Source organism: Anomaloglossus baeobatrachus, chromosome 10 (genome assembly GCF_048569485.1).
Source record: "Anomaloglossus baeobatrachus isolate aAnoBae1 chromosome 10, aAnoBae1.hap1, whole genome shotgun sequence".
Taxonomy (NCBI): domain Eukaryota; kingdom Metazoa; phylum Chordata; class Amphibia; order Anura; family Aromobatidae; genus Anomaloglossus; species Anomaloglossus baeobatrachus.
This window is the reverse complement of record NC_134362.1, coordinates 63,320,490-63,345,552: the sequence shown is the minus strand read 5'-3', so window position 1 is coordinate 63,345,552 and position 25,063 is coordinate 63,320,490. Positions and strand designations below refer to the sequence as shown.

At 45.5% G+C, this 25,063-nt stretch overlaps 1 protein-coding gene across 4 annotated transcripts in view; it reads right to left on the bottom strand.

The window, feature by feature from the left end:
* Window positions 1-25,063, bottom strand: part of AP2A2 (adaptor related protein complex 2 subunit alpha 2) — a 163,722-nt gene that overhangs the window by 116,002 nt on the left and 22,657 nt on the right. For all 4 annotated transcript variants that reach the window (XM_075326941.1, XM_075326942.1, XM_075326943.1 and 1 more), the window contains exons 2-5: window positions 15,118-15,186; window positions 6,038-6,180; window positions 2,625-2,818; window positions 2,218-2,347 (exon numbers count right to left, since the gene is read on the bottom strand). In XM_075326941.1, coding sequence (XP_075183056.1) covers window positions 2,218-2,347; window positions 2,625-2,818; window positions 6,038-6,180; window positions 15,118-15,186 — 536 coding nt within the window. The remainder of the gene's footprint in view (window positions 1-2,217; window positions 2,348-2,624; window positions 2,819-6,037; window positions 6,181-15,117; window positions 15,187-25,063) is intronic.

Sequence of the window (25,063 nt, the reverse complement as noted above, 5' to 3'; positions counted from 1 at the left end):
TCTCCTCTGAGAACAATCCAGGAGGGTATATAGCCAAAAATAAACAGAGCGACCGTACAGTGCAAATGTATAGCATATATATATATATATATATATATATATATATATATATATATATATATATATATATATATATATATATATATATATATATATATATATATATATATATATATATATATATATATATATATATATATATATATATATATATATATATATATATATATATATATATATATATACATATATATACATATACACACACACACATATACACTTCGGTACTCAGTGGGGCCAGCACCACAGGTGCTGCTTACCGACCGCTCAGAGCGGTTTGTGTGATCACCAGATTCCCTGCCTGGGTCTCCCTGTGTTGTCTCTCCTCTCCAGCGTCTGAATCGCTGACAGGAATGGCTGCCGGCGTTCTGTGGGGAGGAGGGGACCGTGGGCGTGCCCAAGAAAAGTGCGGGAATCTAGTGCCCCAGAGTACTGAGTGAGGGGGGAGGAGGATACTAATGTATGCTCCGGCCCTCAGCGCTGACGATCTGTGCAGCGTCCCGCCCTTCCCCTGACTGGCAGGCCTGTGGGCGGGAATATGCGATACTAGGCCGCAGAAGCCGGGGACTAAAGTTATAAGCGCGGCCGGCATATAAGCGCGGCCGCGCGGTAGTCCCCGGCGCACTAACACACCCAGCAGTGCTGCAATGTGTATGGCACAAGCGCTCCATGCGCTGTAGTCCCCGGCGCACTAACACACCCAGCAGTGCTGTAATGTGTATGGCACCAGCGCTCCATGCGCGGTCCCCACGGGGACACAGAGTACCTCATAGTAGCAGGGCCTTCTCCCTGACGATACCCAGCTCCTATCCAGCAGATTCCCAGGGGCTGCGGAGGGAGCACGGTCCCAGTGCCTAGAGACCGATCCAGATCCCACTTCACCCAGAGCCCATTAAGGGATGGGGAAGGAAAACAGCATGTGGCTCCTGCCTGTGTACCCGCAATGGGTACCTCAACCTTAACAACACCGCCGACAAAGTGGGGTGAGAAGGGAGCATGCTGGGGGCCCTGTTATGGGCCCTCTTTTCTTCCATCCGACCTAGTCAGCAGCTGCTGCTGACTAAGCTGTGGAGCTTATGCGTGGATGTCAGCCTCCTTCGCACAAAGCATAAAAACTGAGGAGCCCGTGAGGCACGGGGGGTGTATAGGCAGAAGGGGAGGGGCTTTACACTTTTAGTGTAATACTTTGTGTGGCCTCCGGAGGCATAGCTATACACCAAGTGTCTGGGTCTCCCAATGGAGCGACAAAGAAAAATCCTTTATTTGAAATAAAATACAAAACACTCCTCCTTCACCTCTTTATTACTCCCAAACACCCTCCAGCTCCGACGTAATCCACACGACGTCCCACGCCACTTCAGCTCTGCTACATGTTAGAGCGAGCAGCCATAGAGCACGACCGCCCGCTCTGAGTGCAGCGCAGTACTGACTGCGATAAGCGATGAGTGCACGGCAGACACTGTCACAGGCTGGGGGCGGGTCAGCCACGAACCAATCACAGCTGAGAGGACAGCCGGTGGGCGGAGAAAACACGGAAAGCTGTGTGACCGCACAGGAAGTGAAAGCGCGACCCGGAAGCAAGTGTGCCACCATGACAGAGTCTGGTAAGTATGAAACGCTATTTATTGGGGTTTTTCTTTAATTTTTTATTAAATGCCGGTTCCGGATCGTGCAGCCGGAATCCCGGGCTCGGATCGGGCCCGGGAATAGTGCTGAAACCGCGCGGATCCGGACATTTACAGCCCGGGCCCTCTCAGCCCTAATCATAGTTTATTAAAGGGGTATTCTCAAGTTTCAAAGTTATCCCCTATACACAGGATAGGAAAGACCTTCCTCAATCACTGAGGGTTCGACTACTGGGACCTCTACCAATCCAGAGATCGAGTGCTGTGAAGAGTACCATGTGAACAGAGCGGTGATTGATCATTTGCAATGCCGTTCTAGAAAACTGTGGGTTTCCAAAAAGCACAAGCCACGGCAATCTCTGGCGGTCCAATTAAGAATGGATGGAGCAGCGCGAATGATGGACCTCCGCTCCATTCACCCAGGAAACTTCCAAACTTTAGAATACCCACTTGAAAAAAAGCTATCCGATCTGTTAGTATTTTGTTTGGCAAAACTAAACTCGCAATGAAAGCCCGCTTCCATCCATCTTACCAGATGCTGATCGTTGAGAAGATGAACCACCCGTGAGGTCCACTCGTTGGTGAGCACCAGATCGGGAGACGTGCGGTAGAGGCGCAGGAGGCAGAGGGCAGCGCTCTGTTTAACGCTGTCCATTGTGTCCCTATAGGAAATAAACACACATCAGAAACTCATGGGCCATCTCTAGGTACACTGCCATATAAACCGATATCATCAGACGTTCAAAATTGAGACTCAGAGTCCTGAAAGGGCTAACTTTAGGTGGACACAAATCACCACGTCCAATCCTTTCTCAGTGACAACAATGTATTTATCTGTGGGGACCAGGACGTATTTGGCAATAAGACTCCATACAATGTTCCCATGATAAAGTCTCCAAAATCCAGATACTGCTGTATGTTCACTAAGGCAAAACTTACCCAGCGACCAATATTCGGGGAATCTCTCCAGCGAAGGCTTCTGCCATCTCTCGGCTCCCGACGTTGGCGATGCAGTGCAAGGCCAGGCCCATGAATGTGGGGTTGCGGCTGGACAGATCATTCTTGATGGCATTGTTAATGAGGCGGATGAGTTCACTGTTGGAGTTCACCAGCACGGAGATGAAGAGGTACCCCTGAAAGAAGAGCAAAAGAAGCGTAAGTACACAATCCTCTACTATACAGATCATAACTGCAGTACCAGGAACGGCCACTACAATACCTATGGAGCGCACCTTTGATCTGTTGGGGGTCTAGGTCTGAAAATGCCAAGGAAAGGCCGCCAATATCACAGTCCAAGGAAACCTCTCTAATATTTAGACTGTTGACAAGGGGATTTTTTTTCTCTAGAAAACCTTTCCCCTGGCTGCTGCTTGTTTTGTACATCACTCACCCACACTCACTGGATCTGCCGCCGCCCAACGTCCATTATTGGCTGCAGCAATTACGTCACATTAACGCTGCAGCCAACCAACTCAGACGGAGCAGCAGCGCTCCCAGATTGCCTGCAGTGCGGATTATGTGAATCGGCGCTGCAACCAATATCAGGAGCGGCAGCAGCGCTGGACCCAGGAAGGGTGAGTAAAGCACTTTTTTTTTTTTTTTTTTTTTTATTAAAAAGGGTCCTGCCGCTTCAATGTGTCCAGTACCAGTGGTCACATATCATTCCGACGACCTGGACTGTCACGTACACAGATGGAAGAGTGATTCCTCCATTTTCCCCAAGCAAGTCATTAAAGGGAATCGGTCACCAGGTTTTTCCCACCTAATCTGAGAGCACCATAGTGTAGGGGCAGAGATCCTGATTCCAGCAATGTGTCACCTATTGGGCTGTTTAGTGTAGCTCTGATAAAATCACTATTTAATCAGCAGTAGATCATTAGAGGACTACTTGTGTTGCAGGTAGTCCAGCATATTCATGAGCTCTGTATAACTGCTAGATCTGCAGCAGAAAAAAAACTGATTTTTATCAAAATGACAGCAAACAGCTCAGTAAGTGACACATCGCTGGAATCAGGGTGTCTGTCTCCACATTATGCTAAAAACCTGGTGACCGATTCCCTTTAAGAACCATTGCACTAGAAGACACTTTTTCTTAGACACTTTGGAAACATTAGGAGTAAAGCAAACCCCAAAGGTCTCCGTGACCAGGGGGGCCGCACACAGGAATGATTTGTGTTAATTACTCCATGTGACATGTGTTGGGATCTATCAGAAAAGCCGCTAATGCACATGATGTTCAGGCTCTAATGCGCCCATCAACTTGGGGCGTTAACGATAGAATGAAATTGCGTGCCATCTGCAAATAAATCAAGCAAAATAAATGATTCATGTGCCAACACCACACTGAGCAGCAATCTGTCCTCTTCTCACGATCTAGATGAGGGAAATTATAGCTGCTGACAAGCTCCAGGGCTAGAGGAAGCTGCGAGATCAAAGAAGCCGCCACCATATTTTACCTACCGCATAAGCTGAGTTTTTCAGCCCATTTTTTTTTTTATGCTGCAAACGCCCCCCTCAGCTTCTACGCGAGTGAGGTTCCCATATAAGAATTATTCTCACCTGTCCTTCGTTCCAGAGGTGTCCTTACCTGCTTCCTGCTTACCGGTGCACATGGCTGCCGCTGCAGGCTGCAGTCATGGCTTTACTGCAGTTGAATGCTTTACGGCACCGCAAAGCATTTCACTGCAGTAAAGCCAACGGCAGCCTGCAGCAGCGGTCCCGTGCACTGGACGAGATCACGGAGGAATCAGTCTGCCTGCAGACTGCAAGAAGCAGCAGAGGACACCGCAGGAACGGAGGACAGGTGAGAATAAGTGTGTGTGTGTGTGTGTGTGTGTGTGTGTGTGTGTGTGTGTGTGTGTGTGTGTGTGTGTGTGAACAACGGCATTAAAGGGGACAAGAAGGACCGGAATGAGAACATTACTAAAGGATGTACACATTACTATAGGGCAGAAGGATGGGGCACATTACTGCAGTGCATATTACTATAGGGTAGAAGGATGGGGCACATTACTATAGGGCAGAAGGATGGGGCACATTACTGCAGTGCACCTTACTATAGGGCAGAAGGATGGGGCACATTACTGCAGTGCACATTACTATAGGGCAGAAGGATGGGGCACATTACTGCAGTGCACATTACTATAGGGCAGAAGGATGGGGCACATTACCGCAGTGCACATTACTATAGGGCAGAAGGATGGGGCACATTACTGCAGGGCACATTACTATAGGGCAGAAGGATGGGGCACATTACTGCAGGGCACATTACTATAGGGCAGAAGGATGGGGCACATTACTGCAGGGCACCTTACTATAGGGCAGAAGGATGGGGCACATTACTGCAGGGCACCTTACTATAGGGCAGAAGGATGGGGCACATTACTGCAGTGCACATTACTATAGGGCAGAAGGATGGGGCACATTACTGCAGTGCACATTACTATAGGGCAGAAGGATGGGGCACATTACCGGAGTGCACATTACTATAGGGCAGAAGGATGGGGCACATTACCGCAGTGCACATTACTATAGGGCAGAAGGATGGAGCACATTACTGCAGTGCACATTACTATAGGGCAGAAGGATGGGGCACATTACTGCAGTGCACCTTACTATAGGGCAGAAGGATGGGGCACATTACTGCAGTGCACCTTACTATAGGGCAGAAGGATGGGGCACATTACTGCAGTGCACATTACTATAGGGCAGAAGGATGGGGCACATTACCGCAGTGCACATTACTATAGGGCAGAAGGATGGGGCACATTACTGCAGGGCACATTATTATAGGGCAGAAGGATGGGGCACATTACTCAGTGCACATTACTATAGGGCAGAAGGATGGGGCACATTACTGCAGTGCACATTACTATAGGGCAGAAGGATGGGGCACATTACTGTAGAGCACATTACTATAGGGCAGAAGGATGGGGCACATTACTGTAGTGCACATTACTATAGGGCAGAAGGAAGGGGCACATTACATTGTACTGGTATATATGTTTTTATGTTTACCAGTTGCTGCTGCATTTTCCACCCTTGGCTTACACTCGAGTCAATAAGGTTTCTCAGTCTTTTGTGGGCCTCGGCGTATACTGGTGTCGGCTTATACTCTAGTATATACGGTATGTAGCTTATAGCACAGGAGCACTATACATATCACTGAATGGAGGTTGTGCTGATGTATGAAGGTGGAGCAATACCATGCGTCACTCATCAGCACATCTGGGATGTATTAGTCCTCAGCAGCTGTGCCCGCCTCAGGCCCCCGCAGGTGCCCACCATCCCATTTACCAGCAGCTTATCCAACCTCTAAGAAAACAGGAGGGAGAAGGGAAAATTCCACTTACGATCTGCTTCTCCGTGTACTTGTTGGAGCTGAGCAGATTTACCGCCTCCATGTGGCCGAAATCAATGTCATGGCCAAGTAAGAAGATGAACAGCAGCTTGCAGACGTATTTCTTCTTGCTGTAGCCATCCAACGCTTTGTCTCCTGTGGACGAGAAGAACGAGTGTATAAAGCAGGGGGACTCGGGCTGGAGGAGCACAAACACACCAGTGACGTCCCGCGAGCACGGTGCACGGATCGCACGCCGCTCCGGGACGCCGGCATCGGGGGCAGGAGAGGAATGTTAAACACTAGTGTATTGGAATGCGGCCAGGACAGCCCCTTTAAGGACGATTAATTATTAAGCATTGCAAAGCATTTCCACATTACAGGTGGCATGTGAATAAGCGCTGGCCCGCTGACAGCCGGCTCACATACCGAGCCGCGGGGAGAGGTCGCCCGGCTAATGAGCAGACAGAAAACGCTGACTAGCCCTACAAGAGGGGAAAACTGCACAAGTCTCCGGATTACCAGATTACAGAGGCAGCTACGTAAGGAAAGGCACCGCCATGTCAGCGAATATCCAAGAAATGGGCAAATATTGGTTAATATCAGTTTTCAAGAACCCTGCAGAAGGAAAATGGACACCATGGGGGGGGGGGGGCTTTATTTACTTTTCCTCTTTCAACACATGAATTTGGGATTAAAAATAGTTGTACAAAATGTGTAATGAAACAATTGCAAAAGTTAGTCTCCTATATCCTCTGTGCTGTGCATTGAGTCAACTGAGGATCCATCAGTGAGCTCAAACTGACTGGAGAGCTTATAAAACTCGTCTTCTGAGCTCCTGCCGGCTAAATTACAATGACGAAGTTTAACTCAACTTTCTTGTGTTCATAAAGAAGCACACGGAAACACCGAAGACAGAGAGGAGCTATACACTCACCTTTCAGGAAGAGCTCACTGACAGATCCACAGTTTACTCATTCTGTAGCCTGCAAAAGGCAGCGCAACAGAGACACTACAAAAAGGTAAATGGTGCAAGACTGATAATGAAACCCAGTTGTGGAAATGATTGCCAACTACATGACAGGTCCATCCCTAATTAGCGGCCTGAGGAAGCTACATTATAATATATCAGACATACTTCGCTCCTGGGCCAGGGCCACTATTAGGCTCTCAGCTGCCTCCCCTGACAGTCTTCAGGGGGCAGAAGGTGAGAGCAGAGAAGACTTGGGAGGCAAATTAACCTTTATGCAGCTCCCTGGGGTCCTCAAAAGGTAATGACCTGTAAAGAAAATTCCTTAAAGTCTGTTATGGAACTTGAAGGGGAAAAAAAAAAGTAAATAAAAATAAATAAAAACCATCTCAAAATGAAGAGCGAAAAGGGAATGTGTCAGCAGGTTTTTGCTATGTAATCTGAGAGCAGTATGATGTAGGGGCAGAGATCCTGATCCCAGCGATGTGTCACTTAGTTTACTGGGTTCAGCGGTTGTGATGGAATAAAAGAGCAGATATGAGCCAACACCACTGATTAGCAGTTCTCTGTGTAGATTATGATAAGACAGTCCAGTAGTGATAATCTCCTGCTGACGTTACCTGAATTTTCTTGACACTGCCTAGTAAGTGACATCACTGGAATCGGGCTCTCTGCTCCTACATCATGCTTCTCTTAGGTTACATAAATTCCTACTAACAGATTCCCTTTACACATACGCTCTTCATTTTGATGGTTATATTCTTTTTTTTCCCCAAAAAGTTCCATAATCCCCTTTTTAAAGGATTTATCCACTTCTGGTCATTACTTTTATCAGATGAGGTAGCACTAGAAAAGCCTGGTGATAAATTCCCCTTAAAAAAAAACCCTTCTAAGTTTGTTTTTTCCCCAGAACTTTACATCTAAGGTTACGTGCCCATAATCAGGACCCGCTGTGTCCTGAACTCAGTGGGTCCTGACCTGCGGGGCCGCAAGTCTCCTCCGCAGGAGTCCGCAGCTGCTCATTCCCATGATCAGGGTTCAGTGCGCTGAAGTCTCTCGCAGTAGTTTCTCTACAGAGGACGCATGTGAATCCGCAGCAAACAATTGACATGCTGGGGCTCGGAAAGCCGCACCGCATACCTGCGGGCTGCATAAGCACAGTGGGCAGGAGATTTTCTAGAAATCCCATCCACTGTGCTTGTACTATACAATGCAGTGAAAACATGCTGCATCCAAAACACCGCAAAGCGTGATTATGGGCACGCACCCCAAGACCCCTGTTATAGACTCACCTTCTGGCGGCTTTATCCTTCTTTGACGCCGCTCATGTTTGGAAATCAGGTTACATTACAAGCTCCCAATACAAGTCTATGAGAGCCAGAACAAGACTCTCAGACTGAGTTGTGGCCTCCGGCCCCATTAACTGCCGACAGGTCACTAATCGCCAGAGACTGACCGGACTGAAAACAGATGAAGACGGCAGAAGGCGAGTATATGACCGAGATCAGGGGGACCGAACCACAGGAGCGGTGCAATAAAAAAAAACGCTGGAGTGGTGCTTTAAAAGAATAATAGTGTCATGTATACTCATTGCAGCTGTAACCCGCGCCGCTCTAGCACAAGGTTCTCCGGTGATCTCTACCGGACAGGAGAAGACCATGTCATATTCTTAGATCACCTGACCACGGAGGCCGGTGACTTGGAGTATCCGGGGCCCGTCCAGGAGGAGCTCACTGGAGTGATGACTATTATAAATACAATTTTTTTATTATCACTATTTGATAAACATGTCCTGCATTCTGAAAATATTTTTGGGGAACTTTGGAAAACCCTTTCAATTGATTCTCCAAGTGTACAGTGATCCGCCCTGGTCATATAACGAAGCTCGGTCATCAGACCCAACTGACCTCTGTCATATTGGAGAATGGATGCAAGGGTTGTGAAGGAGGACGCATCGCCGGCATTGAGGTCCTGGCACAGGCGCACTACAATACTTTGATCTGCCATGAGCAGGGCAGATCAAAGTGCGCCTGCTCAGGACCTCAGTGCTGGCGAGTGTGGATGACGTGGACGGGTCATGCACACAGGCTTCAGAAGACGGAGGAGCAAGATGGCCGAAAGAGGAGGCACCGGTCCCGGAGAACAGCGCCTCCCATCTGGCCAACCAGTACCGCAGCGACCGGTTTGAGTATTATAAAGTGTTTTTTTATGTTAAACCACCGGCCTGGGCTCTTATATACAGCATGTTAGAATACTGTATATAAGAGCCCGGTGGTGGTGGCCGCAGCTTATAGGCCATAAAACTGGTGACAGGTTCCCTTTAAGGCAATGTATACATTAGCATTAACATAAGGAAGTGTCCCTGACAGCCGCATACCTCCCTACCTACACGAACTTATGGTTCCAAAGGTTAGAGGCCGCCACGTACTTATCAGACGCGTCACACCTGACATGCCTCCGCTGTACCAGGCAGCAATTAGGGAATATTGAAAGCGAGAGTAAAGTACAAGTAAAAGATTAAATATAGCGCGGAGGTAATTATTCTACAAACTACTAGGACTTAATTCACGGAGGGGCAGCCACGTGGGGAGAAGACACAGGACGGATGACGAGAGGGAGTCAGGTGCCACGGGCACGACTTCAGGAGCCACATCCTTAGCAGTCGGGCAATAAGAACCTCTATAAAGCAGGGCATTACATAGCAGGTCCAGACTCCGCAGCCATCACCGGAACCGATGACCGGCTTCAATAAGGAAATCCAAATCCAGCATTTTACACCACTTTGCAGTTTCTTCACAGAGGAAATCTTGGTTCTCGCTGGGCTTCCTGTTTTTGATTTTCTGAGGAACTTCTCTGCGTGTCGCTCCGATTTGTACAACCTCAGCTTTTCTGTGTGGACGTCCTCTGACCCCTGCTATGCAATTCCTGCACTTGCTGCTTTCCAGAGGAAAAGAGGAAAAGCAACAGATACAAGGTTTTTTTTTATCTACGGCAAGTGAGAACATCGGCAATGATGGGCTTTTTAGCAATGGTGATGAGATTTTTCACTTTGCCCAAGTATTTGGCCCCCTTGAATTTTTCAACCTGTTCCCACATTTCAGGTTTCAAACAAAGATAAAAATTTGTGAAGAATCAATAAGTGGGACACAATTGTGAAATTGAACAAAATTTAAACTATTTTAAACTTTTATAAAAAATAATTGGGGCGTTCAATATTATTCGTCCCCTTTAAGTTAATACTTTGTAGCGCCACCTTTTGCTGCGATTACAGCTGCAGTCGCTTGGGGTATGTCTCTATCAGTTTTGCACATGGAGAGACTGAAATTCTTGCCCATTCTCCCTTTGCAAACAGCTGGAGCTGAGTGAGGTTGGATGGAGGTGTTTGTGAACAGCAGTTTTCAGCTCTTTCCACAGATTCTCGATTGGATTCAGGTCTGGACTGTGACTTGGCCATTCTAACACCTGGATACGTTTATTTGTGAACCATTCCATTGTAGATTTTGCTTTATGTTTGGGATTATTGTCTTGTTGGAAGACAAATCTCCATCCCAGTCTTAGGTCTTTTGCAGAGTCCAACAGGTTTTCTTCAAGAATGGTCCCATATTTGGCTCCATCCATTTTCCCATCAATTTTAACCATCTTCCCTGTCCCTGCTGAAGAAAAGCAGGCCCAAACCATGATGCTGCCACCACCATGTTTACCAGTGGGAATGGTGCGTTCAGGGTGATGAGCTGTGTTGCTTTTATGCCAAACATTGTTTGGCATTGTGCCCAAATATTTTGATTTTGGTTTCATCTGACCAGAGCACCTTCTTCCACATGTTTGGTATCTCCCAGGTGACTTGTGGCAAACTTTAAACACTTTTTATGGATATCTTTGAGAAATGGCTTTCTCCTTGCCATTCTTCCATAAAGGCCAGATTTGTGCGGTGTACGACTGATTGTTGTCCTATGGACAGACTCTCCCACCTCAGCTGTAGATCTCTGCAGTTCATCCAGAGTGATCATGGGCCTCTTGGCTGCATCTCTGATCAGTCTTCTCCTTATTTGAGATGAAAGTTTGGATGGACGGCCGGGTCTTGGTAGATTTGCAGTGGTATGATACTCCTTCCATTTCTATATGATCGCTTGCACAGTGCTCCTTGGGATGTTTAACGTTTTGAAAATCTTCTTGTAACCAAATCTGGCTTTAAACTTTTCCACAACAGTATCACAGACCTGCCTGTTGTGTTCCTTGGTCTTCATGATGCTCTCTGCGCTTTAAACAGAACACTGAGACTATCACAGAGCAGGTGCATTTATACGGAGACTGGATTACACACAGGTGCTTATATTCATCATCAGTCATTTAGGACAACATTGGATCATTCAGAGATCCTCAATGAATTTCTGGAGTGAGTTTGCTGCACTGAAAGTAAAGGGGATGAATAATATTGCACGCCCCAATTTTCAGTTATTTATTTTTAAAAAAAAGTTTAAAGTAAGCAATAAACATCGTTCAACTTCACAATTGTGTCCCACTTGTTGTTGATTCTTCACCATAACTAACATTTTTTTTATCTTTATTTGAAGCCTGAAATGTGGGAAAAGGTTGAAAAATTCAAGGGGGCTGAATACTTTCACAAGGCACTGTACAGTATAGTGGCTAAAAGTGTTCAAATTGTTCCAGAATTTTAAGTATTTATCTCAGAGAATTATTGCAATTACACATGTTTTGTTATACACGTGTTTATTTCCTTTGTGTGTATTGGAAGAAACACAAATAAAAAAAAAAAAAAAAAGGGGGAGGGGGTAGGCAAATTGGACATTCTTTCACTCAATACACCAAAAATGGGCTGGGCAAAATTTTTTATTATATTTCCAAAATTGTGAGTAAACTTTGTTTCCAGCATGTGATGCTCATTCAAGCTCACCTGTGGCAAGTAACAGATGTGGGCAATAAGAAAATCACACCTGAAACTAGATAAAAAGGTGAGACGTTGACTCAATCTTTGCATTGTGTGTGCTGCGCTAAGCGCGGAGAACAGAAAATAGGAGAAAACGGTCTGAGGACTTGAGAAGCAAAATTGTTAAAGACTATCAATCTCCAGAGATCTTGATGTTCCTTGATGCACACAGTACATAAAATAAAGACGTTTACAACCTATGGCTCTGTAGCTAATCTTCTTGGACATAGAAAGCAGAGATAAACTGATGAAAGGTTGCAACGCAGGATAGTTCAAATGGTGGATAAGCAGCGCCAATCAAGTTGCAAAGAAATTCAGGCTGTCCTGCAGGCTCATGGTGCATCAGTGTCAGGGCAAACTGCCCGTCCACATTTGAATTAAAAGGGAACCTGTCACCAGATTTGTCCCCTATAATCTGCGGCCACCACCAGTGATCCCTTATATACAGCATTCTAGAATACTGTCTACGTTTACATGCCGATCTGTATATCTTACAAAACAGCTTTTATTATATTCACCCGCAGGGCAGGGCGGTCCAGTCCGATGGGTGCAGCTAGTCTTGCTCTGTGTGGATGACGAATCCTATGTCATCCACACAGAGTTTGCCATAATTCTCCTGTGCATGCGCGCATTTCTCTCTGCCCTGCGGTGGGCAGAGCAAAGTACTGAAATGTATATGGCCGGGGAGACATCAAAGACCGCCCACAACTGTGCTCTACTATACTTTGATCTGCCCTCAGCAGGGCAGAGAAGTGCGCGTGCGCAATGCAGTGTACTGTGTGGATGACGTGGGGCATGTCAACCACACAAAGCAAGGAAGGAGGACGGTGATTGCAAGAAGAGAGAAGGCGTCGGACTGAGACCAGCAACAGCCATTGAACCAGACCGCCCCACAGGTGAGCATAATAAATGTTTTTCATGTTATACAGATCGGCCTGAACTCCTACAGTATTCTAGAATGCTGTATATAAGGGTTCACTACTGGTGCCTGCAGCTTATAGGGGACAAATCTGGTGACAGGTTTCCTTTTCAGGAAGCATTATGGTAGAAGATCCAGGAGGACCCCACTGCTTACACAGACATAAAAATGATATGCAGTTTGCCAAAATGTACGTAAGACAAAAGCCTTCTGGGAAAGAGTTGTGTACAGATGAGATCAAGATTGGTAAAAGCACATCATTCTACTGTTTACCAAAAATGGAATGAGGTCTATAACGAAAAGAACACACAGTACCTACAGTCAAATATGGTGGAGGTTCAAAGATGTTTTGGTTTGCTGCCTCTGGCACTGGACGTTTTCACTGTGGGCAAGGAATCATGAAATCTGAAGATTGCCAAAGGATTTGGATCACAATGTAGTGTCCAGTGTCAGAAAGCTGGGTTTGCATCCTAGGTCATGGTCTTCTAGGAGATCAATGACCCCAAACAGACTTCAAGAAGCCCCCAGAAATAGAGGGAAACAGAGCTCTGGAGAGTTCTGAAGTGGCAGCAATGAGTCCGGATCTAAATCCCATTGACATCTGTGGAGAGATCTTATAATTGCTGTTGGGAGAAGAGAAGACGCCTTCAAATATGAGAGACCTGGAGCAGTTTATAGAGAAGAGTTCAAAATTCCAGGTGAGAGGTGTAAGAAGCTTGTGGACGGTTATAGGAAGCGACAGTGTAATTATTTATTCCAAGGGGGGTGCAACCAAATATTAAGTTGAAGGTGCCAATACTTTAGTCTGGGCCATTTCTGGAGTTGTGTGAAATTAGGTCCAATTTGTCTTTTATTCTCTCATTTTTTGCATTGTTCCAATACACAAATAAAATAAACATGTGTATAACAAAATGTGTAACTTCAATAATTTATTGGGAGAAATACTTCATTTTCTGGAACAATTTCAAGGGTGCCAACACTTTCAGCTGTATGCGTGTATATATATGCAGAGTGACAGTGCTCCATCAGCCGACTGATCTCTGTGCAGCACACCGGTATAATCGATGCCTATGAGAAGCTTAGAGAGCCGTAGATGTAGTGAGAAGCAGCGGGTGGGCTCCACAGGACCACTGAGAATCTGGGCAGATATTAATAGGCGATGGCTGCCTGTGCTGTGGAGGAATGAGCCTGTTCTGACAGCGGTGGATGAGTAAGTGCAGCGCTGCTGACGGCTCATCCGCCCGTTGCTATGGTGCTGGGAACTCTCGTCACGACATTAGGATGCTGCTATTCTGGAATCAGATTAACTCCTCCATTCCCCATCAAGCTGCCGAGAACACTCACATGTCATGAAGGCAACAGATGATACAGACAATGTGCGCTCACCGCAGAAGAAGGCCATACATATATTCACTGCACCACATACACAAGAGGTAAATAGTGAGACCAGTGCCGGGGACGGCAATACCCTAAATACCGGCTGTGCCAAAAACAAGACCAACGCAAGAGGATAAAGCCAAATCCGTCATCTCACTGTGCTGCAGTCTCATCTGTTTACAGCACACTGATGGAGACAAACATCACAGAGCGCACAGGCCGCAGAGAAAGAAAGGCGCAAGCAAACAGGTTACACAGAAAGAAAGAGCAGGCGCGAGCGCGCAGGTTACACAGAAAGAAAGACAGGGCGCGAGTGCACAGGTCACACAGGAAGAAAGAAGGCGCAAGCGCACAGACCACGCAGAAAGATAAGGCACGAGCACACAGGAGGAAAGATACGACACAAGCACGCAGGTCACACAGAAGGAAAGATAAGGCGCGAGCGCAGGAGGAAAGATAAGGCGCGAGCGCACAGGAGGAAAGATACGACACGAGCACGCAGGTCACACAGAAGGAAAGAGAAGGCACGAGCGCAGGAGGAAAGATAAGGCGCGAGCGCACAGGCCACACAGAAAGAAAGAAGGCATGAGAGCGCAGGAGGAAAGATAACGCGCTAGACACAGGCTGCACAGGAAGAAGCCGTGAGCGCGCAAGTTACACAGAAATAGAGAAGGCGCAAGCGCGCAGGTTACACAGAAAGAAAGAAGGCGTGAGCACGGAGGCAGCACAAGCACAGGCAACATAGAAAGAGAAAGGGAACAAAAGTGTGAAAGGGTTAGGGAGCGGGAGCATGAAACAAAATAGAAAGACGAAAGGGTAACATCTACAGAGATGGAAATGCATGCTTATCCAGACAAAAAAGAAAAAAAAGACACTACATACCCTTAAATTTTGAGCGAATGTTGGCCAGTTCCTTATTTATCCTTTTTATTTCCGCTTCTTTGCTTTTACCTGAAACAAGAAAAAATATTAACTCTGGATCACTCATCAGACTAAATTAAAGGAGTAATCTGGCTCCGCTCTCTTCCGTATCGGGAGGGGAGAGGGGCCGGCATCACATCATTAGAATAAGACCGCTGCGCGATACCTGCCTCCTGTGCACACCAGCCTGCCGAAATCTGACTCCTCACCGTCCCCACCCAGTACAGATTACCGTTTAAGGCCCTGTGCGCACCAAAAACCGGAATTTTCTTAAGAAAATTCCTCAGGGTCTTAAAGATTACCGCACCTGCGGTTTGCCCCGGTTTTACAGCAGTATTGTTCGCGGTATTGCCGCGGTTTTGCCACATGCAGGTTGGTACATGTGCTTTAATGCATTCAATGCAATAAAGCACATTGAAAAAAGAAAAAAAAAATGATTTCCTTTTGAGATAGCTAGACAGATAAATAGATAAATAGACAGATAGAAGAATAGAAGACAGACAGAAGGATAGATAGAAGGATAGAAAGATAGATAGATAGAGTCCCTGTGAGCACACGCTGCATTTCTACCGAGCGGTAATGTGTTCACATTACCTGCCGTGGGAAATGCCCTGTGGTTACCTCTGCTGTCTCGTTGCGAGGCTGCATTCAGCGCTGTGTGTCAGTCGCGGCTGGATGCCAGCATCGGAGGAAGTGGATTACGCCGGAGCTTTGTTTTGGGAGGGGTTAATAAAATGGTGAACCAGGGGCTTTTTTGTGTTTTATTTAAAATAAAGGATTTTTCGGTGTGTGTTTTTTTCACTTTACTTACGGGTTGATCAGGTCAGCTATCACAGACGCTGCCATGATCAAGCCTGGACTTAAATGGCAGCGATGCGCTGTCAGTTAACTCATTATTACCTGGATAGCCACCGCATCACGGCATCTGGAAGAGCCGGGGACACTCCGGTACTGCTGCATAATGGATGAGACAGTCCCGGGGCAGCTGCGGGCTGATATTCTCGGGTGCGGGAGGAGGGGGGCATTAACCCTGTCCCTCGTCCTCCCCAGCCTGAGAATACCGGGCCGCCACTATGTGCTTACCTCGGTTGGACGGTAAAAATACGGCGGAGCACATGTGTTTTTTTTCTATGTGTCCGTTTTCTTTCTATGTGTATTCTATGTGTCTGTGTGTGAGTGATCTCTGTGTATTCTATGTCTTTGATGTCTGTGTGTGAGTGTGGTTGTGTATGTTTACTCTGCTCCGCTTCCTCTTCCTGTCATAATGACATCACTTCCCTGCAAACCGCAGGCAGCGATGTACATTACCGGAGGTAAACCGTGAAATACCGGTGGGAATAACGCAGGAAAACGCAGTGAACCGCACAGAATTTGATGCCTGAGTTATTCCCTGCGGGATTTCACGATTACATTGCAGTCAATTGAGTGAAATCCCACAGCGACATGCGGAACAGAAGTGACATGCAATTGTTTTTGCTGCGGGAATCCCATAGCAAAACATGCAGCTGTCAAAATCCGCATAGTGCGCACAGGATGTTTTTTTTCCCCATAGGTTTTGCTGGTGATTCACTGCAGAGATGTTATGAACATAACATGCAGCGAAACATGCAGCAAAACCGCAGGAAATCCGCGGCAAAAACCGGCAAGTGCGCACAGGGCCTAATGGACTCAGATTCTCTGCCCGCATGTTGATGCTAGCAAATGTATTCACTACAATTACACAATTGTGGAGCATCCCTTCTATGAAGTGAATTGTGGCAATCCTCGGTCATTCTGCCTGGAGATATAAGTTTTGTTTGTACAGAATAGAAATCACTAACGTTGCGTTATCCCCGCTAATACCATTGCTATAAGTGAGACGCGATATTAGGAGGAGGCTGTTGGCCTGTGCAATGTGAATGTGAGATAACATGAAAGCTCCTATAGATAAGTGCAGTCAACCGTCAAATGGAAGAAAGCCAAAGAAATATCCTACAATTGTATGGTGCCGACGGGGAGTGACGGCTAACCGACAGGAACCAGTAGATAGCAATGAATATGCAAAAAATAAAAAATTAAACAATTTGATGATTGCAGACCAAAAAAGTTATCCCAGCAAAATGAGAAATAAGGAAGATCTCCATTATTGGGAAAATAAAGAAATCCAATATTCAATCATCCATAGCATCAGGGAGGTCAAGTTATTAAAGGACAACCCACACACAAAATAAAAGGGTCGGGTTCACGGCCAGGAGCGCCATTGTGCAGGATAAGGAGACGCAGTGATGAAACCGTGCCACAGAGCCTTAATTCTGAGGATCAAGGGTCCCCAACATCAAATCATTAAAGGGTTTGTAACATAATGAGGTACCCCTTCCTCAGAATTAGGCTACTTTCACACATCCGGCTTGAGCCCTGCGGCTCAATCCGGCTGTGCAACGGATGCGGTGAAAACACCGCATCCTTTGCATAAGTTTTTCCCATGCGGCCCGCCCGGTTTTTGCCGCTTGCGGCATGCTACTGAGCATGCGCAGTGGCAAAAACCGCATGCGGCGGCCGAATGCGGTATTTGCCGCATCGCGCCGCATCCGGCCGCCATAGGCATGCATTGAGAGATGCGCCGCATCGGCCGAATGCGGCGCGATGCGGTTTTTTTTGCCGCACGAAAAAACGTGCCAGGCAACGTTCCATCCGGCCGCCGCATCGGCTAAATCTGCCGCATGCGGCAAAAACCGGGTGGAACGCAAGGCCATGCGGCACAATGCGGCACTAATTAAAGTCTATGCAGGAAAATCGCAACCGGCAGCAAAAAAAAAACGGTTGCGATTTTCCTGCAAAGTGCCGGATTGTGCCGCAGAGGAAAAACCGGATGTGTGAAAGTACCCTTAGGAAAAAACTATCGATCGTTGGGGTCCAACTGTCGAGACCTTTTCAATGGGACTGCTGGAAATAGACAACAGTATTCTGCCATCTCCAGTAGTCCTATAGAGAATGAATGAAGCAAAGGTCGAGCACTTAAAGGGGTTGGACACCTTCTCCTGTGGGTGCAGCTTCCCTCACATACTGACCACCACTGGTCTACAAAACGTCTGCTGGTGGACGAGCGTGTGACCTGTCCATCAGCTCCTAACATAGCAGCATAGGACCAGCACGTGATCGGACCAATCCGCCAGCAGCCATTGTACGGGCAAAAAATGCTGGGCCTACAACAGAAAGTGGATGACCTCTAAACTTAAAGGGTTTTTTCCCATCTTCAAGATCCTATACCAATATGTACTATATGTAATATTAATTATTAATAATAATAATATTAGCAAATACCTCCAATTAGAAATAAAAAACAAAAGCCAGCACTAAATGTGCACTCCAGCACTAAAAATTCCAACTGTACTTATAAATTTCTTGAGCTGCCTCGCCACGCCACGGCAAATCTCATTTGAGGCAGTCCTATGCTAAAATATTTTTAAAAAAATGTGCCAAACGGCCTCACATATGAATGGTAGAACTGCTCTTAGCAGCACTCACCTGGTCTATTTCAATCCCGAACCCATGACTGAGTAATGGCTGTGGACGGGACAGGTCCAAGCAAATGCTGCATGAAGTAAATAGCCTGTGGACAAGGCCTGATGACTGAATGTGAACAGTCACCAACCGCCAAAATCTAGACAGATGGAATACATCCCAAATTGGGGTGCATAGCAAGGTGGAGGTCAACCACCGACCAATTCAATGAAGAAAAAACAAAAAGCCAGCACTAAATGTGCACTGCAGCACTAAAAATTCCAACTGTGCTTATTATAAATGAGATTTTTGGCAAAAAAATTGCAATTTCTTGAGCTACCCCGCCACGTCACGGCAAATCTCATTTGGGGCAGTCCTACACTAAAATATTTTTATAAAATGTGCCATACGGCCTCACATATGAATAGTAGAACTGCTCTTAGCAGCACTCACCTGGTCTATTTCAATCCCGTACCCATGACTGAGTCATGGCTGTGGGCGGGACAGGTCCAAGCAAATGCTGCATGGAAAATTTTTATAAGTACAGTTTGGAATGTTTAGTGCTGAAGTGCACATTTAGTGCTGGCTTTTTGTTTTTTTCTTCATTGAATTGGTCGATGGTTGACCCCCACCTTGCTATGCACCCCAATTTGGGATGTATTCCACCTGTCTAGATTTTGGCGGTTGGTGACTGTTCACATTAAGTCATCAGGCTTTGTCCACAGGCTATTTACTTCATGCAGCATTTGCTTGGACCTGTCCCGCCCACAGCCATGACTCAGTCATGGGTACGGGATTGAAATAGACCAGGTGAGTGCTGCTAAGAGCAGTTCTACTATTCATATGTGAGGCCGTATGGCACATTTTATAAAAATATTTTAGTGTAGGACTGCCTCAAATGAGATTTGCCGTGACGTGGCGAAGCAGCTCAAGAAATTGCAATTTTTTGCCAAAAATCTCAAAATTTTCATAAGTACAGTTTGGAATTTTTAGTGCTGAAGTGCACATTTAGTGCTGGCTTGTTGTTTTTTCTCCAATTAGAAGTGTAGTATAGTTCTTCTGATGCACTATGTGTCTTACGTCATGTGCAGGGCATTGCAGGACTTTAGGTATCCATGGTTACGACCATGCATATAGTCACAGTTAGTTGCTACTCGTCATAACCATGGATATATAAGGTCCTGCAATGCCCTGAACATGAGGTAAGCGACATAGTGAATCAGGAGAACTATACTACATTTCTACTTGGAGGTATTTGCTAATATTATTAGTACACCTACTACATATTGGGACAGGATCTTGGAGATGGGAATACCCCTTTAATTCAAGATGAAGCTCTACAGATACCTAAAAACTGAGTATTTCCAGGTGCCTCAGTGGTTCGACACCCCCAATCAATGAGAAAGGGATATGTTATAAACACCTTTAAGGTCCCATTCATACACCCTATGAGAACCTGTAACAAGGACAAAAGTGACCAATTTTTGCTCTTATTTTATTCCTTCTGCTCCCCCATGTTTTCCCATTTTATTTATATTTTTTTAAATCCACTTCATGTTTTAAGAGATATGGGCCTTTTTATTGAGTGCTAACTTTATGTCCTTTGCCAAAAGGGCGGTGCTCACAGGATCTTCTGGGGACGTGCCTTCCATCTAATTATCCAATTTCAGCACAGTTATCCTGCAAGCCACGCCCCATTATAAAGGACATAAATCTATAGGAGAAAAGCTGTAGTGGAGAAGTTGTGGGGGTGAGGTGGAATACCAGGAGAAAGATGCATTTACAGATGCGCCAAAGATGCCACAAACGCCAAATTCTGAATATAGACCTAAAGGGAACCTGTCACTGAATGTTATACTCACTCAACGGTCAGTGCGGACCAGATGAGTCAGATAGGTGTCTCCGTTCTCCGGGTTCAGCCATCTTTGTTGTTCTTCTGAATCTAGTGTGGATGACGCGTTCTACGTCATCCACACTAGCCGACATTGAGGTCCAGCGCAGGCGCACTACAATACTTTGATCTGCCCTACTCAAGGCGGATCAAAGTGCGCCTGCGCAGGACCTCAATGTCAGCTAGTGCAGATGACGTAGAACGCGTCATCCACACTAGCTTCAGAAGGAGAACAAAGATGGCCGAATGAGGAGGCACGGACACGGAGAACGGAGACGCCCATCCGACCAGTCTGCTCCGCACCGACCGTTGGGTATTATAAACATCCAGTGACAGGTCCCCTTTAAGAATTTGCTGTGGGGTGTATAGTAACATCCCAATGCACAATTTTTTTGTAACAGTTTTTCTTCCTTCTTGGCAAAGTGTTTGTTACCAAAAAGGAACAGTTAAAACAAAAAAAAAAATCTGTGCAAAACACATCAAGGTCGTCTTCTCCATTTGTGAAACTTTGGATGATTCAGCTCGATCTGCAGAAATCCTCCATTATGGCCTGGATACCACACTGTATAGATACAGAAAATCCTTGTGTCGCACTTAATATTGATTTAAAAAGGAATAGACGGTTACCCTGAGCGCACAACGAGCATTTCCCAAGGACTACACGGCCCAAAGCATTTCCTTCTGGACCCCCTTATGTCACTCGCGATATGAAAAAGGAGGGAGAGCGAGGGAATAATATTAAATGGAGACAACGCAAAGTGCAAAAAGCTCAGAAGATGGATTTAAAAGGAGCACAAGACCTACAGTGCTGGCCAAAAGTATTGGCACCCCTGCAATTCTGTCGGAGAATATTCAGTTTCTTCTTGAAAATGATAGCAATCACAAATTCTTTGGTATTATTATCTTCATTTATTTTGCTTGCAATAAAAAAACACAAAAGAGAATGAAACAAAAATCAAATCATTGATCATTTCACACAAAACTCCAAAAATGGGCCAGAGAAAAGTATTGGCACCCTTAGCCTAATACTTGGTTGCACAACCTTTAGCCAAAATAACTGCAAACAACCGCTTCCGGTAACCATCAATGAGTTTCTTACAATGCTCTGCTGGAATTTTAGACCATTCTTCTTTGGCAAACTGCTCCAGGTCCCTGAGATTTGAAGGTGCCTTCTCCAAACTGCCATTTTGAGATCTCTCCACAGGTGCTCTATGGGATTCAGGTCTGGACTCATTGCTGGCCACTTTAGTAGTCTCCAGTGCTTTCTACCAAACCATTTTCTAGTGCTTTTTGATGTGTGTTTTGGGTCATTGTCCTGCTGGAAGACCCATGACCTCTGAGGGAGACCCAGCTTTCTCACACTGGGCCCTACATTATGCTGCAAAATTTGTTAGTAGATTTCAGACTTCATAATGCCATGCACACGGTCAAGCAGTCCCGTGCCAGAGGCAGCAAAGCAACCCCAAAACATCAGGGAGCCTCCGCCATGTTTGACTGTAGGGACCGTGTTCTTTTCTTTGAATGCCTTTTTTTTTTCCTGTAATCTATGTTGATGGCTTTTCCCAAAAAGCTCTACTTTTGTCTCATCTGACCAGAGAACATTCTTCCAAAACGTTTTAGGCTTTCTCAGGTAAGTTTTGGCAAACTCCAGCCTGGCTTTTTCATTTCTCGGGGTAAGAAGTGGGGTCTTCCTGGGTGTCCTACCATACAGTCCCTTTTCATTCAGACGCCGACGGATAGTACGGGGTGACACTGTTTTACCCTCGGACTGCAGGGCAGCTTGAACTTGTTTGGATGTTAGTCGAGGTTCTTTATCCACCATCCGCACAATCTTGCGTTGAAATCTCTCGTCAATTTTTCTTTTCCTTCCACATCTAGGGAGGATAGCCACAGTGCCATGGGCTTTACACTTCTTGATGACACTGCGTACCGTAGACACAGGAACTTTCAGGTCTTTGGAGATGGACTTGTAGCCTTGAGATTGCTCATGCTTCCTCACAATTTGGATTCTCAAGTCCTCAGACAGTTCTTTGGTCTTCTTTCTTTTCTCCATGGTCAATGTGGTGCACACAAGGGCACATGACAGAGGTGGAGTCAACTTTAATCCATGTCAACTGGCTGCAAGTGTGATTTAGTTATTGCCAACACCTGTTAGGTGCCACAGGTAAGTTACAGGTGCTGTTAATTACACAAATTAGAGAAGCATCACATGATTTTTTTCAAACAGTGCCAATACTTTTGTCCACCCCCTTTTTTATGTTTGGTGTGGAATGATATCCAATTTGGCTTTATGACAATTTTTTTTTTTTCATTTAAGACAAATTAAAGGAAGATAATAATACCAAAGAATTTATGATTGCAATCATTTTCAAGAAGAAACTGAGTATTCTCTGACAGAATTGCAGGGGTGCCAATACTTTTGGCCAGCACTGTAAAGTAATACACATAAAAGTAAAAAAAAAATAAAACCAGATGCGGTAGCCTCACAAGGAGATAAAGCAGCGGTGGTGTGGGCAGGCACTTTGCGGAACGCCTGGTAGGTAATCCAATACACGTGCACTATGGTCAGACCACAGGGAATAATATATTCCATGCCAAGGAAAATACAAGAAAGAGAAAGATTGAAGTCCTAGCTGGCGGGAACATCCTGAAGACGAGCGTGGCGCAGTAATGTGCTGTCCAATGCCATTTATGATTGGTACTGCTACAAGGCAGCGGGGTGTAATTGCATTTTCTGCTCCAGCGCAGTGTTAGCACTCATGTGCTCAGGACACGGGGACATTTCAGATTCTATTTTTCTGCCTGTCGTTCTATTACATCTTTGGATCACACATGGAGTACTACACCAGTAAGTGGATAAAGTAGATGCAATGTCTTTTCGCTCTATACTAGGGTCAGAGGAGACCTTGGAAAAGAGGAAAGTGCTGTTCTCCCTCCCCTGCACATTATCTGACAGCCTTCTGGGCAGAGCAAGCTGTCAATCAAAGTCCGGGGAGTGATTACAGGGCACTCGCTGTATAGTGAACGGCAACTGAGAATATATCATTTACTCCATCACTGCTGTTCCACTAAATGGAGTTTAACTCCTTAATCTGCATTTAAATATCTTTGCTTTAACACTAGAAGTCCCAGGAATTTTGAGCTCCATAGGGTTCCAATGGTAGAAATGTTAAATGACCCCTCTCTGGGACTTCTAGTGTTAAAGGGAACCAATCACCAGGAATATTCGTATATAAAGCTAAAGCCAGTGCTATACTGGCACTATCAGGCTGAGTCTATACATACCTGTAGTGGTCAGCTCAGATGTTTTAGGTTTTGAAATCCAAGAACGTAAAGTTTATAAAATCGGCAGCTTCTTGAGTGACAGCAGCTGAGGAGCAGATAATATCTGGGGGTATTCATAGTTATCCCCTCCCCCTGTTAAAATTGGCATAAGCAGTATACAATTGATTTAACTATTCACTAGCAGGACCTGTGTGAGGTCATACCCATGTGACCAGAAGAACGGGGCCTCAGCCAACAAAGCTGATACCAGGGAGCAACATTTGTTGGCTGAGGCCCCGTCCCTTCTGGTCACATGGGTATGACCTCCCCACAGGTCCTGCTAGTGAATAGTTAAATCAATTGTATACTGCTTATGCCAATTCTAACAGGGGGAGGGGATAACTATGAATACCCCCAGATATTATCTGATCCTCAGCTGCTGTCACTCAAGAAGCTGATTATTTTAGAAACTTTACTTTTAGATTTCAAAACCTAAAACATCCGAGCTGCCCACTACAGGAATGTATAGAATCAGCCTGATAGTGCCAGTATAGCACTGGCTTTAGGTTATATACAAAAATCCTGGTGATTGTGTCCCTTTAAGGAGGGCCAGCTCCACTAATAAACTGTGTTTTATTAGATGTTTGTATCCATGTTGTTTTTCGGACAAGACATTGATCTACACACTAGTTTTAATAACGGGTCTTTGTGTCTGATCCCCAAGACTTAGAGCCGGTCCTGTTCTCTTCCATTTTACAGATTAGACTTGGCCATAGGGATCTGAGACGCGGATGAAACAGAGGACAGACCCTGTATTGCAATGTTCCATCAGAGTCATCAGCTTCTAAATTATGCAAAAAGGTTAAGAATAAATGAAAAATTAAAAAAAAAATAAATAAATAAATAATGTTCAGACCTATTTGCATCAATGACAAAAAAAAAAGGGTGGGCATTCAGAAAAAAAAAACTGTGCATGCTGTACCTTTGTGGTGACCACAAAGATGCACGTTTTTGGCCCAAAAACACTACACTCGCGGCAAAAACGCATCCAAAAAATGCATGTCTTTTTGCCCAATGTGGTTTTTTTTTTTTATTTTTTTAAGTCAAATCTATGCCTGGAAGGGCTCGAGAGTGCTGTCAAAAATGCAGAAAAAAATTGACATGCTGCACCTTTGTGGACACCCAAAAAAAAAAAAAAAAAAAGCTGCAACGTGCAGACAGAAAAACTTAAATCCCTAGGGAAGGAAATGCATGCAATTTTGATACTAAAAC